Consider the following 17811-nt stretch of genomic DNA (forward strand, 5'->3'; position numbering starts at 1 on the left):
ATTAGAGTACACGCATATCCGACTTGAGCACATGATCAAACTCCCACTTGCCGAGAGGGAGCGCTGCCAAGGGATGAGCTGCAGCTGGAGTGCACCCAGCCTGCTGTGTTCTTGGAATGATACCGTTTTAACCCTCACAAAAATATATATACTACATATTTGTATACCCAACACTGTAGGAAAGGTGCCTCTCTGTTTGACTTTAATAAATTTATTCTAAAACTCCTGAAGTTCAGTCTGTGAGAGCGTCAGCTTCAAATGTTTGTAATGCATCATAAATATCAATTCTACACATTATAGCAAAATAAACAAGGGTTAGAATGTTTGGATGTGCTCGTTTATATTTGGAACCATTATGTAGCATAACTACTGTGATAAATGTCATTTAATTATTATTTTTTATCTCCTCCCTTCCCCAGGGGTCACCACAGCATGAAGAGTTGGCGATGGATGACCTTCTTGATGCAACCATCGACCTACCACAGCCCATATTTGTGGAGCACAGGGCTGCCATAAGAGGGGCCCAGAGAGTTTTATAGAACATTTAAATTGTCTAAACACGTATTGTGTTATTATATTTAAAAGATAACACCTTGAAACTAAATATGAAGGCAAAAATACATTTTTTATATTAAGTGAATGAGTCATGACCAATATTTGGAGAAAATATTTATGGCCATTTTATGGCCTTTATGACTTTTTATATTTTATAATCTTGGTACTATAATGACAATTAATTTAAGTCAGAAATCAGTCTGGCAAATAAAAAAGGCACTTTTAAAAGGTATTTTGTACTGTGCAAAATAATACCTTTTTTAAATATCACACTTTTTAATATAACAAAGTTAAATAAAGGTTAAAAAAAACACCCTTAAATTGTCATGCTTTAGCAGTTTTATCACTGTATTCACATTTTGACAAGTAAACATTCACATTATGAGGGCTGTTGTGTTTGAAAATTCTAATTTTTGACTTTGTCAGAAATTATTTTAATATTAATAACAGCATAATTAGTAAAAACAGAGGCAAACTAAAACAAAACCAAAAAACAAACAAACACATTTTTCAGACCAAGAGGCTGTGTAAATGTTTTTAAGAAGCCCTGATAATACACAGTAATGAGAAAAGCTGCACACTTTGTAAATAAATCATTCAAGTTATAATTTAACATTTATATAATAATATAAATCTTTTTTTCCCCTTATGGGACTTGATGACTTCAGAGAATAGAGACAACGGATATTTCCCACAAAGATGTTTTTTTTTTCCCCTCATCTCCTAGGACCAGAAGACACGTCAACATCTTTGCAGGTGTCATCAGTGCCACGAAGGAAACCCTCCCAATGATCTGAGAGTAAGAAGAAGTGATTCATGTGCATGCTGCGTGCTTGGAAATAAAAAAACATACGAGCCAACAACCAAACTGCAGCATGGGCTTTTAATTTTATCCAATAATGTGTCTGAACAGGGGTTCAGTTGGTACAGCCTCTCAGTGAGAAGGTTGCTGGACCGAATCCCGTACGGGGGCTTTTCTGGGTGGAGTTTGTATGTTCTCTCTGTGCATGCGTGGGTTTTCTCCGGGTACTCCGGTTTACTCCCACAGTCCAAAAACATGCATGTTAGGCTGATTGGTGACTCTAAATTGTCTCTAGGAGAGGGTGAATGGTTGTTTGTCTTGTTTGTCTCCATGTGTCCCTGTGATGGACTGGAGACCTGTCCAGGGTGTCTCCCGCCTCTCTCACAGTAAATGCTGGACATAAGTGCCAGTGACCCCCGTGACCCAAAAAGGAAGAAGCAGGTAAAGATAATAGACGGATTCTGAACAGTCCATGAGTCTGACTCACCTGCTGAGGTGTGTGTGGTCTTTGCTGAACGGACTCTGGCTCTGGAGATCTAACTCTGTTCTGCACTGCGTGTGCAGAGTCCGATAAACCTCAATCAGAACATCTTCCAGGATGGCTGGCCCTGGAGAGACGAGGGCAGAGTAAAGATGTGGCGTGAGGATACGAGGGCAGATGTAACATCAGTTTCTGGTCACATCACGGGCGCCCTGCGTCGCCTCCACACATAAAACTTCTTGTTACCGAGCTCCGGTTTGTCCAGCAGACTGATCAGGATGCGAAAAGGCTTGAGGTCGTGCATGAGGATGCTCTCCTCCTCTCCACCTCGGGCCTTACCCTGGAGGATTCCAACCATTGCCTAAAAACAAACAAATGCACCTCTGATCACCAAATCTGACACACTGCAGGGAAAAATAGCTTGTATTAAAAATAAAAACATATCAAGTTTCCACTGATGTGCTTCGATTGCTCTTCATGCTTCATCGGCATCCTAACTGACTGAAGCATTACAGACAGACGGTCCCTGCAGTAACCTTCATTCTTCCTATTCCAGGACCTTCAGTGACCACCTCAGAGCAGATGGCAGAGACAGGAAATACTTTCAAAAATGCCAACTAACCCCTGGAGTACCAGGGTGAATCAAACACAAACACAGCTAGCTAGCAACATCAAGTGTTTCATGAGAACTGAGAGACTGCCGGGAACAGAAGCAGGACGAACAGTAAACCCAAAGCAGGCGGAAGGATAAGTTGTTAAACACACAGAAGCATTCAAATCTGCCCTTTACAAGCCAGAGCCCACAAACAAACGCTTGTCCACCGTCCTCTCTGGAGGCGTCAGTTGGGGATTATTTTGGAAGCCAGTGCTGACCTGGTTGTGCATTTAGCTTGACAGCTCACCTGGACTAAAATGTCCTTAGAGAAGCTGTTGAAGTAGTGGGAGGCCTGCTCCTCTGGGTTGCTCTGTCGAGTGCTGCGGGGGCCTACCGTCCCCCCGTTGTTGTCAAAGCCTTCAAAGAACAAACAGAATTAGAATCACGAACAGTTCATCTAAAAGTTCAAGAGGTGAGGAAAAACTATTGTTCAGAGGATCTAACTCTGAGAAGGTTTCAGGTATCCATTAATGTCTTTCTCTTTAAGGTTTTAATGTCTCGTCAAGTCTCGTACTCACCAGCGTGTTCATCCACAGTGAGCAACAAATGAAGAAAAACAAATTAAGACTAGTTTTAAACCAAAAACACTACAGTGGGAATACCGAGAGTACAATGTCACAGAGCAGAACCATTTAAAACACGAGTGTGACCCCTCAACTAGTTTTGTCTCTTTCACACCTACAAACACTGAGGCTGCAGCAAATAAAGGGCAGGTCTTTTTAAACCCATGCTTGTTCTGTACCACCCTAATTTAAACAAAGTTGGGATGTCATTTCAAACGTAAATTAGGAGAGAATGCAGTGATTTGTACACCTCATAAACCCCTCTTTGATTTACAATGAATCATAGTAAACATATCCAAGTTTAAAAACTTAGAAAGTATTATATTTTTAAAAGGGGGAGGTAGCTTTGAACTTAATAAAGGCAACACATCTCAAAAAGGTTGTTTCAGCAGCAACAAAGACTAAAAGAAACTGGTGGTAATAAGAAATAGTTTGCAACTAATAGGGTTAATTTAAAACGACGGGTTAGTAAGAGGACTGGGTATAAAAAGAGCATTGTAGACGTAAAGATGGGCAGAGGTTCACCAGTCTGGGGGGAAAATACAGTTCCTAAAAATAGTGGAACAATTTCAATATAATGTGCCTTGAGGAAAAATTTGTAAAAACTTCAATATCCAAATATTGAATTACAAACAGTTCACTGTGTCATCCACAAATACTAAGGGTGCACTGATTGCAGCTTTCTGGCCGATCACTGATTTCTAAAAAGTCTGACCTGCCGATTCCAATTTTGTTTTCTAAGCGACACTGTCAGGTGTTATAAGGTCACAATGCACCTTCAATTTTACAATATTATTTTATTGAAAAACATACCCTTGAACAATATCCTAGAAACAATACTAACTTGTTTTAACTGGCCATGAGGTAGTGCTCTGAAATATAAATGAAGTTTAGACAAATGTTGTTAAAACTAAAAAAATAAAAATAAAATCGATAAAATCGATAATCGGTTTCTCGTGCATCAGCCAATTTCTGATTTCCCAAAAATTAAGAAAATCAGGGCCGATAAATTGGCCGGCCAATTTATCAGTGCACCCCTAACAAATCCTGATTAAAGCTCTATCATACAAAGAAGAAGTCACGTGTGAACAACATCCAGAAACGCTGCCATCGTTCACGATCAGAGCTCATTTAAAATGGTCTATTTGTAAACCACAGCCACCCAGTCCTCCATACTAAAGGGTAGAAGGCCCATTCAGCCTGTTATCAACATACAGTTCAAAAGCCTGCCTCTCTGATGGTATGGGGTTGCATTAGTGCCCATGACATGAGCATCTTACACATCTGGTACAACACCATAGATGTAAAAATGTATATACAGGCTTTAGAACAACTTTTGCTCCCATCCAGGCAATGTCTATTTCAGGGAAGACCTAGCATCAAACAGCAAGACGATGCTAAACCACAAACTGCGTCCATCACAGCAGCTTGGCTTCGTACAGCAAGAGTCCAGCTGCTGACCTGACCTGCCTGCAGTCCAGACTGCTCACCGATTAAAAACATTTGATGCGTAATGAAACGAACAAAACAAAAGAAATGCAACGAAGACACCGGACTGCTGAACAGATCAAATCCTACATCAGTCAAGAACGGGACAACAACCTCCAGCAAAAACAACAAGAACTGGTCTCCAGTTGGTGTTAAAAGAAGACGAGATGCCTCACAGAGGGACACACGGACCAGCCCTCACATTTAGATGTTGCGGCCATAAAAGTTAAACGGACCATATTTTTATCCTAATATTGATCAAATGTAGTTCATAAATGTAACATTTATTAAGATCTATTGTGAACAAATGGATTCATAAGATTTGCAAACCACTGCATCCTGTTTTTATTTACATTTTAAACATCCCAACTTAGCTGGTCTCTGGGCTGTAGGATAAGTCTGTGTTACTTAAATCCTATAATTTAGTAATCACAGGATAAGAAGGATGTCTGACACTGAAAGAGGAGGAGTGATGTCCTGGAGGGAGTTTCTCACCCAGCAGCCAGGCGTAGAGTCTGCGGTTCAGGGACATGTCTCTTCTTAAAACCACGTGCAAAGCTGCCGACAGGATCCGGATCATGTCGGGGCGAGTAGCCTGAACGCAACACACACAGATCAGGTGAGCATGTCTCCCAGCTCTGACAGATCCACAAAATGTTTTGAAGGAGACTGAACAAAGAGCAAAGATGACCGTCAGCTGAATAAGAGTCATCACGATCACCTGCAGCTTCAAGTCAACAGAAATGTGCAGAGACAGAATCTGATGCAACAAAACAGCAATGCTAATTTCACACGAGCCGTTTTCACACAAGCAGGTGTGAAACTAGAGATCTCCACAAGAGAAATGTTCTGCAGAGGTGGCACGCGACCACACAAACCTTTGGAACACGTGAGCTATGCTTCTCGTGATTTTTTTTTTTTTTTTTACATCCAGCACCCCCATTAAAACATCTAGAAGACAAATAACCAGCAGAATGTCTCCCACTGTCAAGTATTAGTGAGAACACTGGAAAAAACGTTCAGACCAGACTGTGTGCCCATCAAGTGCAAGAACAGCTTTAAGGTTTGGTTTTGAAACACAATCATTTTACTCAAAGAGCCACAGAGGGCTCCTCACCTGGCTCATGTGGAAGGGGAAGCAGAAGAGGATCAGGTCCAAAGTGCTCCTCTGTACCAAAACACTGGAGTCCTGGACTGAGGTGCTCACTGCCTCCACCTGCTCAGAAGACAAACTGATTGGACCGTGTTCTGTCTAACAACAGGTTCATTATGTGCAGTTAAAAACCACACGTGATCCACTCTGATCCCAGTTTCTTCGAAAGCTGTCAGAAATGAATGAAATCTGTTTTGAATGGAGAATATCATGGGTGCAACGTGCATGTGATGCTGCAGAGAAGAATTTTTTTAGATCTGTCCCGTACCATGAGCTCAATGTCACTGCCCATGACAAAGAGCTGGTCCTCCATGGAGAGCTTCCTGTTCAGGTGCAGCAGAACGAAGGACACCCCCGGGAGACGCACGGCGGGGCTGGTCAGGATGCTGCCCCACAAGGCACTGTAGAAGGCCGACTGCTCCACAGCTGCAGCCACCTTCTCCAGCAGCGTGTTGGTTCTGAAGCAGAGACATCAGGGGTCAACCTGGAAACATCTGGTCAGGAGCAACTTTGACAAAGCTATTTTAAACAGACGCTTGCTCCGTGCATCTAATACCTCATGTTTAAAGGAGCTGTGCATTGATATCATCAATCAAAAAAAAAAAAATAAAATAATAAAGTACAAGACATGATTGTCAACTTTAATATTACTCGCATGATTGGGACAGTACTAGCTACAGTACTGTACAGTAAAAGTTAACGAAAAATATAATAACTCGGACAGGTACCACCATTTTGTAGTTTTCTCTCAATAAGACTCCACTGTATTCCCACTCATAACAACTACATTTCCCAGAAGCCAACAGGGCCCTGCCCAGAAGCCCCGTTCCCTTCTAATGAAAAACCAGAGGGAAAGTTTTGATCTGAATGGAAAATGTTTGGCATTTATCACAGTGACTTCGGCACCCAGTGGATGCAGAGAGCCACACTGAACCCACCGGACCAGAACCAGACCTCCAGACCCATCAGTGAATCTTGAGAGCACCTACTCAGCCCCCGAGGACTTCCGAGCAGGGACACACTGCCATAGGTCCAGGGATGTTTCCGGAGCCCATCAGGACGTTTTTCATCCAGACTTGGACTCAATTGACCACATCTGGTCCTGCGCAGGCCAACCGAAGGTCCCCCTCCCCGCAAAATGCACTTTGGCGCTCAAGGACTGCACTGAACCGGACCAGAACCGGACCCCTAGACTCAGTCAGCGGTGAACCAGAGAGCTCCAAAACAGCCCACAAGGACTTCAAGCGAGACGTGCGATGCTGAAGGTCCAGCGCTGTATCTGGAGCCCATCGGGACTTTTTTCACCTCTTTCAACCGGCCCACGCGGACCTCCAAGTAGAGACTCGCTGATAAGTAAAATTTAGTAGCTACATATAAGTATGCTGTTAAAATTAGTAGGTTTAAGAGTTTAGAACATTCATTGTGGACTTCATCGCTGCAGGTTACGTCTGCAGAAACGAACCGAGCTGGACTGGAACAGTTGGACCAGAACTGAGAGCCGCTCCTGTTCAGCAGGGCCTGGTAAGTAAAATTTAGTAGCTACAGATACAGTACTGTACATATGTTGTTAAAATTATGTAGGTTTAAGAGTTTTGAACATTGCAAGAGTGTGGGAAGGGTTTCTAAAGCCTTAATATACTAAAATAAATATGGCACTACTTCACAGATTTTCACTTATTGCGGGGAGGTTTGGAACCTATCACCTGCAATAAACGAGGGTCTACTGTACTGCAAACAACTGCAGTACGCAAGTTCAGTATAGTATTAGTGCACATACTTGGCCATACGGATATTCTCAGAGCCACAAGAACCTTAGAACTGAACACCAGGACCTCAGGACGTTCAGAGACACAGGTGTGTGAGCAGCCTGAGCCAGACCAGAGCCTGATGCAGGAAACAGGGTGACTCGCATCAAAAAGACAATCCATCGTTGAACGACGGGGAAAGAGAGATGTTACCCAGGAGACGGGAAGATGCACCCCACACCGGAGCCCCCAGGAGATCGAGTTTGGTCTCTACAACCTAAAACCAAGATATCTATATTTCTAATTTTAGGGGTAAATGTTTCATTTAACTGGAGTCACACATGGTCACAATAAGCTGACTAACAGAGATTTCTGTATAACATGAGGGTAAACAAAGCTGGTTTGATCCTCTAGCTTACACGACATTAGACTCTAAATGTTCTCATGAGCAGAAGTTATTGTACCTGCTCTTCATGCTCGAGGATTTACCTTCTCCAAACAACTAAAAGGCGAGAAAATAGCATCATTCTAAAAGTTAGTTTTTAACAGTTTACTGAGGCTCGACTGTTCATCCCACGGGCTGAAGATACTGCTCAGCTGAGATCCAAATCATTAAAACTTCCCTCCGAGAGGAAACAGCAAAGATCTGGAGGAAACGGTCAAGAGAGGAGCTAAAATTAATGGTGCTCTCATTAATGACATGTGACAGAGACAGAAGCAGCTTCAAGGAGGTTTGTACAATTCTGCATTAGGCCCGCTCCAATGTGGCCTAACTGAACGCAGAACCCTCTAGAACCTGCCGGAGGTGGAATCAACACGTTTCTGAAGATCTCATTCACTGTTTGCTCTTCAAATATTATTGAATAAACTGAGACAACACGAGTAGATCTAGTCCAACTTCACCTCCTGCCAGTTCTCTCACTCATAAAACCCATAAACAACTAGAAAATATTCTACAGAGACAAACGTCCTGTGTCTCAGTTATCATCCTGATTTCTGTTTTTCTTTCCATGAACGCTCTCCTTACCTGTCGTAGTACTCTGAACCCTCCTCCAGACCGGGCAGGACCCCGGTCAGTAAACCCTGCAGGCCTGGTTTCAGGGTCTTTCCCAGGGGCAGATAGTAGGTCTCATAAAGCCCCAGCAGCACCGGCTTCACAGACATGGCAGCATTGGAGAGTAAAGGGAAGAGCCCGGAGCTGCAGGGAGAAGAACACAGGCCGACTGATGCTGAAGCGGAAGAAAGTGAGACCAACCTTTGGTTCTGGCTCTGACCCTGAAGTCGTACCTGTACAGAAAGAGGTCTTTGGCCAGCCTCTTGGGTCCGATGATCTTAAAGATGATCTCATAGGTCTCCAAGGCCTTCCGGTGCACCCCGCTGGGCAGGGCAGGATGGAGGCACTGGGCCAGCCGTTTGCCTATCGTCAGTTTCTTCGGAACAACTTGATACTTTGCGTTGTTCTGCAGAACCTACGAGGACCACATGTTTAGAGAAGTGCACCCCTCTCCACACATGCGAGCACGATCGGCTGCGGCTCGTTACATTCGTACCTTGTTGAGCTTCCCCAGCGCAGAGATGAGGTCTGCCCACTCACTGGAGTACTCAAAGTTCTTGAGGGCTTTGTCCACAGCTGCCACATAGTTCCTGTACTTGGAGTCACCCAGCAGCTCCACTTCCTCCGCATTCATTCTCCTGGCTGGTTAATCCCCTAACGTGCAACACCGGCCGTACACAAGTACATCACCCCTGCAGCAAAGAAAAGGTGTAAACTGTTTAATAAAATGAAAATAAACAGCAGCAGCGATGATGAACGTTTGAGCTTAATGGTCCAAATCAGAGGGCGGGGCTGCGTTCCATTTCAAAAGATCGAGTCATCTGAATTAGGAAATATAAAATGTGACAATGAAGTCATTACTATTTATTCCACGTGGTTGGGAGTGAGACTGCATCGAGCCCGAATGATCAAATAAAGGGCAAGATCTGACAAATGTAGTGTCTCTCCTACAACACGAGCTCTTAGAGAACGATTTACCAAAGTTGTTTTATGAACTCGTTCTATTTGTGCTCCTCAGGTTCACAAACCAAGATGGAGTCCACACGGGGGATTAAAAGCCATGTCATCTCTGCTCTGTGGGTGTTAAGCTCAGCTCTTCAGCCTGCAATAATCCTCCAAATACTGCTGGGGAGGCAACCGTTCAGACATTTTGTGATATTCTGCACAGCAGAAACACAACATCACTGTAAACAAGTCCCTCACTGGAAGACGACCAATAATTCACTTCAGTTTATTTAGACAGCACCAAGTCACAACAGAAACAATCATATATACAAATCATAAGTTAACACTAATAAGAACTTGGTGTCTAATCCAGTAAAATATTTTATGTCTCCCAAAGGAGTTTACCATTTATAATTCTAATACTTGTACATATACATTCAATACAAAAATATGGTTTATTTTTTTTAGAATATTTCTGTTTATTTTGTATTGGGGCCGAGATGGTGTAGAGGCAGGGCAGCCGGCTTGGGACCCGAGAGTCCCAGGTTCGATCCCCAGTCACTGCACATCACGTGGCGTCTCTGGGCAGCACGTCTAATTCCCAAAATGTCCCCCGGGCGCTTTCAATAGCTGCCCACTGCACCACCTGGTGGTGGATGGGTTAAATGCAGAGACTAATTTCGCCATTGTATGGAAACATACAGTGCTGACATTGTGATGACATTATTATTATTATTATTATTATTTTGTTTCTGCATTGAAATGCTTGAACTTCTAGCTCCATCTGCTGGATCAATGATGGAACAGCAACATAGTGATGGACTGAAATCATCCATCCATTAACTTTACCTGCTTCTTCCTTTATGGGTCACTGGTGCCCATGTCCAGCAGTCACTGTGTGAGAGGCGGGGGACACCCTGGACAGGTCTCCAGTCCATCACATGGACACACAGAGACAAACAAAACAACCATTCACTCTCTCACTCACACCTAGGAACGATTTAGAGTTACCAATCAGACTAACATGCATGTTTTGGTTTGTGGGAGGAAACTGGAGTACCTGGAGAAAACCCACACAGCACGGACAGAACATGTAAACACCACCCAGAAAGGTCCCTGACAGGGATTTGAACCAGTGTAACCTGCTCACTGAGAGGCAGCAGCTCTTTTCTTTTGAATATTTGTTGATACAGTCGATCTATTACTGCTCAACAACTACATGGCTCAATGAGACTAACCTGTATAAATATCTATACTCTGTATTGGAACGTGCCCAAACTAAAATACTTTTACTCTGTCTGGAAAAAAACAACAACAAAAAAAAAAGTATATGATCACCCCTAAAATCAACAAAATACATATTTTATGGCAAACAATAAAAAGGACATCAGTACATTAAAAAATATATTTGGACATTTCCTAAAAATTCCAGTTGGGAGTTTTGGGAAGACCATCCAGCTCATTGGACCCTCCAGAACCAGTAGATGAAAACAAGTCCCTCATGGAGGGTTGCCAAGTTTTCGCTGGGGCCAACAGAAGTCAGCTGTAGGCGGCTCCGGAGTGATTCTACAGCCTGCATCTGTGAAACTGATCATACTCTTCAGTCAGGCACGACCCGAGTGTGCTTTGCTCGTTATATTTTGTTGGACGAGATGAGATGGAACGGCACAGCAACGTCCAGCTCCAGTGAACGCACCACTTCCAGGAGAGTTGACTAAAATAAATACATACCGAAAGGAATGCATCTTTTAGGATATGGAACATCTGGGCTCAAAAAATGAATTTATAACAGATTTCAATAAGGTCATGTGTTTCCCAAAGGAACACCAGAGAGCAGTAACGTTGCTGTGAAATTACCACCGTGTTTGAAACAATTCTGACAAAATAAAGAGATCTGGAAGGATTTTTAGGCTTAGTGAGGAACTGTCGTGTTTATTGTCACGACAGTAACCAAACACAGCAGAGCAGGTATTCTCTCCACCACAATGAGTCTGAGTTGTTGTCGTGTTCTGGTCCTGCCATGTGAATGTCAAAACAGAATTATATCTGGAGACCAGGACCGGAGACCAAAGTCAGGCTGTGCTGTCCAGTTCCTTCTGCTCCAGGGTTCAACAGGCTGAGAATACAGCTGCTTTGTTCAAACACTGCAGCCTCAAAACAGTCCAGCCTGTCTGCCTTTTTTTTTTTTTGGAACAGATACACAATGGCAGGTCAAGAATCACAAGTTAAGATAGAAATAGTATCAAATGAAAGTTTTCCATTTTAACAATTCATTTAAGAAAATTAGGTCAATTTGTCCTCTATTTGTCCTTCAGTTTGTCTAAACCTATAGCATCATAACAAGCTGACCCTAACTATAGGATTTATCAAAAAGAAAAGACTTAATCCCAGTCTTTAAACTGGACAATGTGTCAGCCTCATGGACAGAAACTGGAAGTTGGTTCCACAAGAGAGGAGCCTGATAACTGGAAGATCATCCTCCCATTCTGCTTTTGGAAACTCTAGGGACCGCAAGTAAGCCTGCAGTCTGAGAGTGAAGTGCTCTGTTAGGAAAATATGGAACAATAAGATCTGTAATATAAGATGGAGCTAGGTTGTTGAGAGCTTTGTAGGTTAGAAGTAAGATTTTGAATTCTATTCTGGATTTGACCAGAAGCCAAACCCAGCCGGTTGAAGCAGATGGTCGCTTGTCCTGAGCCTGGTTCTGCTAAATGTTTCTTCCTCGTGAAGAAGTTTTTCCTTTCCACAGTCGCCTTCCTGCTTGCTTAAGATGAGAGTTCTGCGATGAAGTTGAATTCAAAGCAGTCTGCTCCTCAGATAAATAGTGTTAACTTTTTTTTTTTTTAATATATGGATGTTTCTGTTCTGTGCCCTGAGATGACTTCTGTTGTGACTTGGCGCTGTATAAATAAACTGAATTGTTTTTCTTTGCTGTCCAAACCATTTTTCAACTTCCTAAAAGAGCCAAAGAGTTTTATTAGTGTTTCCATACTAAAGAAAACATAATAAACAATGTTATAACACTGTCTCAACATGGCTGCTGAGACAACAATACAGAAAACAATGCATCAGCAGTCCTGATTAAATGTAACCAGATTGTTCAATTCAGTTTATTTATATAGCTCCAAGTCACAGCAGAAGCCATCTCAGGGCAGTGAACAGAACTGGACCCCCTCTTGTTGTTTCACCACCCCAGCAGGGTGCCAGACCACAACTTTAGGATCCACTGATCCAAGATCCAGTTCAGAAACCACGCCTGGTTCTGACTACAACGTGCCTTTTCGACCCGATGATCTCACCTCGATGGCTCCTGGGCCTGAGCAGATCACGTGACCGCAGTTGAACAGGTGTATCTAATGGAGGGGCTGAGGCGCGAGGACAGGTCACACGGTTATTGGAGAGCTTTGAGACGTTTTATCGAGCCGTGAACATTTCAGAAGGATGAAAAGTCTCGTTCAAGCTAGCTTTGTACAGGTGTGTGATCCAAAGTGTCAACAACAACTCAGGTGCGGGGCAGGTTGTCCTACTTCCGGTGAGTAGTGTAGTACTGGGAAACAAGGTTAAAACCCCAAATGTTTTAACGATATTGTTAGCCATAAATGTAACTTTAATAACGATCCAGGCTTAGGCTAGCTAACAGCTGGTTTAATTTGTTTCACCTTAAATTTTGAATGGTGACTCTATGTAATATAACAAAAATAAAACAAACGACCCTTACCTTTATAAAACAAAGCATGTCATTCAACCATGGATCCGATACGATGACTGGGAACGGACAGCAGCGTCAGTAAATGTCCAGGATGCTACCTGTGTAGCAGCTTCTTAAAGATCATGGGCCGGTTCCGGTGTCAGCCGTTAGCCAAGTCCTCATCCATGAGCAAAATATGTCTTGATACCCGACGATTAGGAGGTAATTATTTCCTACATGTTCTTATTTCCTCTTCGAACTGCCCCTGCTGCGAGTGAATGAACCATAAACAGACACAAAGCTAAAGGACTGACAGTTCCCAGACTGCACTGCAGATCTGCCGTACGTCCAACTTCTCTTCCGGGTGGACGTTCTCAACCAATCAGCTGCTGCCGTGAAGCAGCCTGACGTTACGCTGAAGGCCACCGGAAATTCAGGGGTTTGCCTTCAGAATAAAGGGTACGCTTTATAAATGTAAAAACATGCTTTTGTTTACAATTAAAAACGCACATTTTTACTGATGCCTAAAAATATCATACATTGGCTAATATTTTATCTGGATCTGGCAGCAACTCCTATTAACGCGATGTTAATAGAGAGCCACCTGCATCATGAAGGACCCCACTCACCCAGCACACACTTTTTGCCCCACTCCCCTCAGGAAGGAGGTTGAGGAGCATTAAATGTAGAACCACTAGACTGAGGAACAGCTTTTACCCTGAGGCTGTTAGACTCATGAATCTCTAACCAGAATAATCACTGTGAAAAATCACATCATGTTGCTGCTGATCTGTTTCATGTTGCTGCTGATCTGTTTCATGTTGCTGTGTTCATTTGTACTCCTCTGCTCACACACACTCATGTTCGTGCTGCTGTTCGGCCGGACGGATGATTCCGCTCTTTAAAGAAGCCTCAGTGTACTCCTTCATAGTCACTCTTTCGGGACCAGAGATATTATACAGCCGGCTAGTGGGTAGCGGAGCTCCGGGCAACAGTTCAATGGCACAATCGTATGGCCTGTGAGGGGGTAACGACTGCGCCTTCTGTTTACTGAAAACTGGAGCTAACGAGTGATACACTTCCGGTACCGTAGATAAATCAATGGGCTCACTGGGGGTTTGCTTAGCGGAACTTGGAGATGTGGCTGAGCGAAGGCATTCGGCTGAACATCGCAACCCCCAACTGTCGACACGACCCTCCTCCCAATTAATCTGAGGGTTGTGTAACTTTAGCCACGGATAGCCCAAAATGAGTGGTGACCCTGATGTCTCGACAATAAAAAAATTCACCCATTTCTTAGTGATTACCAGATACCACCAACCTTATTTTTATTGTTTTGTGTGAAATAGATGATATGGTTTGACCAGTGAGGGCAGAAACTGAGATGGCCTGGTCCAGCTTCAGGGCCGGGATCTGTAGTTTGTTCACCGAGCTCTGACTGATTAAATTTTGTTCTGCCCCAGAGTCAACCAATGCCTGGACAGAGAAATTCACAGTATTAACACACAGAGTAGCAGGCAGTTTCAAATGATTAGCAGGAGTAGTAGCAATCGTACCCACCAGTATCTCCTGTTTACCTGGTGGGCTTACTCTTTTACCTGCAGAAAACAGGCGGATATTGTGTGTCCCTTCTTTCCACAATACAGGCAGGCCTTGTTTTGGATGCGGTACCGTCGTTCCTCCGGCGTCAGCCGAGTGCGTCCGATCTGCATCGGTTTGGGTTTGGAGGGTCTGGAGCAGGTAAAACATTTCCGGGTGGCGAGTGCTCATGGGAGTTGTAGTTATTTTCGACCCGACATTCTCATGCTCTGTTATCCACTTTAATCGCTAAAGCTATGATTCCGTCGAGGTCGGGAGGTAATTCTCTAGTAAATAGTTGATCCTTGAGGTCTCAACAGGACGTCGGCGGAGGTAGGCGTTGGCCCACTGGAGTGCTGGACCCTTCAGAGAGGCAACAATATTTGACACACGTGAAGAGTCAGAAGAGTAAGTTACCGGAGCACGGCTGAATGCCAGATTGCACTGAAGCAGAAAACCACCACACTTCCTTGTGTCACCCTCAAAAAACTCAGAAGGCTTGATGTCAGGTTCTCTGATATGTTGTCCGTGCCGATTTGCCGTAGGGTCCATGGTTGTGGGCTGTTTAGGAAAGAGAGACAGGTTATCGTTTGTCCTTTGTTGAAGAGAAAAGACCATATTACCCAATTCTAAGAGATTCTCTTGAATAGTTTCTTGTCGTTTCAGTATGTGCTGTAGAGCTAGAATCTGTGAAGTTCCTTTATGACTACTTCCTGGTTGAAGTGGGTCCTCCCCAGTCGTGCCAGAGGGGTCAGTTTGGCTGGGACAATCTATCATGATGTCGTAAGTTGGACCCCAAAGTGGCAGACCGAGGAAGAAGACACGACAACCAGGAATACAAAATAAGTGTTCTTTATTTACAGGTGAGTTGGAGAGACGAGTTGTTGTTGTAGGGGAAGGCGCCGAGGGAGTGTTGAGGTCCTGGTTTAGATGGAGAGGCATAGGTGAGACACGGTGGAGAGAGGAACAGGTAGACCCAGTAATTTGTTTAACCACTGATGAGACCAGACTTTGCTGCTTTTGTAGGTACACCGTGGGGTGCTGGACGAGGCCCGTGGAAGGACTTCAGAGGAGCAGGACATGGAGGTCCTGGAGAGGAGAGTCGTCGATCAGAATCGGCTGTAAGGGAACAGGTTAGTGACTGGACACTAGTTTACCCATAGGCAGAAGTTGTCCCAGCACTGGAGAGATGTCTGACTGCAGCTTAAGTAGGCAACCACAATCAGTCCTCCTTAGGAAAACAGCAGGTGGATCTCATCAGGGTAATTAGAGATGAGCTGTGGAGAGAGTGAGTGCAGACAGGCCAGGGAGAAACCAGGGATCCAACAAGTTTAGCTTTTCTGCTCATCCTGCAGAGCTCCAAACCATTATTGTCATTTTAAGAACAATACATAAAAGGATTTTCCAGGCTCTTTGTACACCATACTTTAATATTTTAACATTTAGAATGTACTTATGCATTTTAAAGTGCACTTTGTCAAGGAAAATGTCATTCTCAGGTGCTCATACTTACTGGTAATCTGCATCTAACATAGCAGGTGGAACCAGCAGGTGAAACAGCTCCAGTATTACTTTACTGAAAAAGTTAAGAGCTTACGTTGCTGCATTCTATAGTTCTTTAACAGGTACTTTAAATGAGCCGATAAAATGACAATTTAAAATGTAATACAATGCATAAAGACTTGATGAGCTGTGGCACTGGAAAGAAAAATTCTTCCACAAAATATAAGAAGCTGGACCAGTAAGGGTGAGGGAAAGATCAAATGTATTGAAGCGTCTTCACAAGGTGCAGCAGAATGAAGTAAATTATATTTATCATCACATTTCTTACAGTCCTGCAGCTCTGATAACAGCTGCTTTTAAATTACTTTTCTAGTCACCCTTATTATTTCTCTCACCTCTGCAGTGGTCGGGTGTATCAGAGTTGGACAAGAAGCTGAGTACAGGGAACTGGTGGACCACTTTGTGGCATGGTGTGGAAACGTTGGTTACGTACTGTAACCCCAGATTCTATGAATATAGGCGTAGCCCTTTAAGGCTGTCGCTGATGGGTTTATCCCGTTATGCAGAGCATAAGCACTGAAAAAATTTAGTCCACGCCCACCTGCTGTGTGGGCCCCACCCTGTCCGTATAAATTACGTTAAGAGCGGGAAATCGGCTCCCAAAATAGCTTTTTTCTTCAGCCATTTAGGAGCCAGTGAGGCCCGACGCTTAAAGGGCTACGCCTATATTCATAGAATCTGGGGTTACAGTACGTAACCAACGTTCTATGTCATATAGGCTTCGCCCTTTAAGGCTGTCGCTGATGGGTTAAGGGCGAAGCGGATGTGGTCCTCGCCTCACTGGGTCCATTCGAACACAGTAAGAAGCGGAAGCTTGCCCAAAAAACGTCTTGTCACTCAGCTCCCCGTGTGCATAACTACGCATCGCGTAATTGTGTGCCATGCACAGACGCATGTTGAGTAACTATGCGTTCTGACAAAGCATGAACGCCCCGGAAAACTTTCAACGGGAAGAAGAAGTTGAAAAAAAAAGGGGGGGGGGGGGGGCATGAACCAACTGGTTCATGGCTGAACAGTATAAACAGATTAATGTCCATGAATTGATTATTGATCAAATGAACTGATTGGTAACAATAATCATGAACTTATTAGTGACAATAGAACCAAAATCACAGACACGACTTGTGACTGATAACAACATCTCACACTGTAATGCATGCAGACAGAAGTGAGCTTAAACAGAGTTCCATGAGAACAATAATATTCATTCTGTTAGAGCACTAAGGACAGAATGTGTCATGGAACGAGCCGTTACATCACGTAGGTAAAAGCGAATAAATGAGCAGGGTGTTGACCATGCAGCCGCAGTGCAAATGTCCTGCATTGACATACCATTATGCAGAGCAGTCCAAGATGCGATACCCCTGGTCGAGTGTGCTTAGAGGTTGACAAGAGGCTCTAAATCTGATGCTCTGTAGGCTTCAGAAAAAACCTCACACAGCCAGTGTGACAAGCGCTGGGTGGATAACGGGCGACCTGCAGGAGCATCTCTATAATGCACAAACAATTGTTGAGTTTGAAACGCATTGCAGCTGTGCGCG

At 43.7% G+C, this 17811-nt stretch overlaps 1 protein-coding gene across 1 annotated transcript in view; it reads right to left on the minus strand.

Moving 5' to 3' along the window:
* dop1a (DOP1 leucine zipper like protein A) overlaps positions 1-9130 on the minus strand; it is a 46629-nt gene extending 37499 nt beyond the window's left edge. Inside the window, exons 1-9 of the mRNA XM_037676444.1 lie at positions 8993-9130; positions 8730-8911; positions 8470-8640; positions 5966-6155; positions 5662-5760; positions 5040-5139; positions 2741-2850; positions 2085-2199; positions 1845-1965 (exon numbers count right to left, since the gene is read on the minus strand). Coding sequence (XP_037532372.1) covers positions 1845-1965; positions 2085-2199; positions 2741-2850; positions 5040-5139; positions 5662-5760; positions 5966-6155; positions 8470-8640; positions 8730-8911; positions 8993-9130 — 1226 coding nt within the window. The remainder of the gene's footprint in view (positions 1-1844; positions 1966-2084; positions 2200-2740; positions 2851-5039; positions 5140-5661; positions 5761-5965; positions 6156-8469; positions 8641-8729; positions 8912-8992) is intronic.
* Between the last annotated feature and the right edge of the window lie 8681 nt (positions 9131-17811).

Source organism: Nematolebias whitei, chromosome 5 (genome assembly GCF_014905685.2).
Source record: "Nematolebias whitei isolate Nwh7 chromosome 5, NemWhi1, whole genome shotgun sequence".
NCBI classification, from domain to species: domain Eukaryota; kingdom Metazoa; phylum Chordata; class Actinopteri; order Cyprinodontiformes; family Rivulidae; genus Nematolebias; species Nematolebias whitei.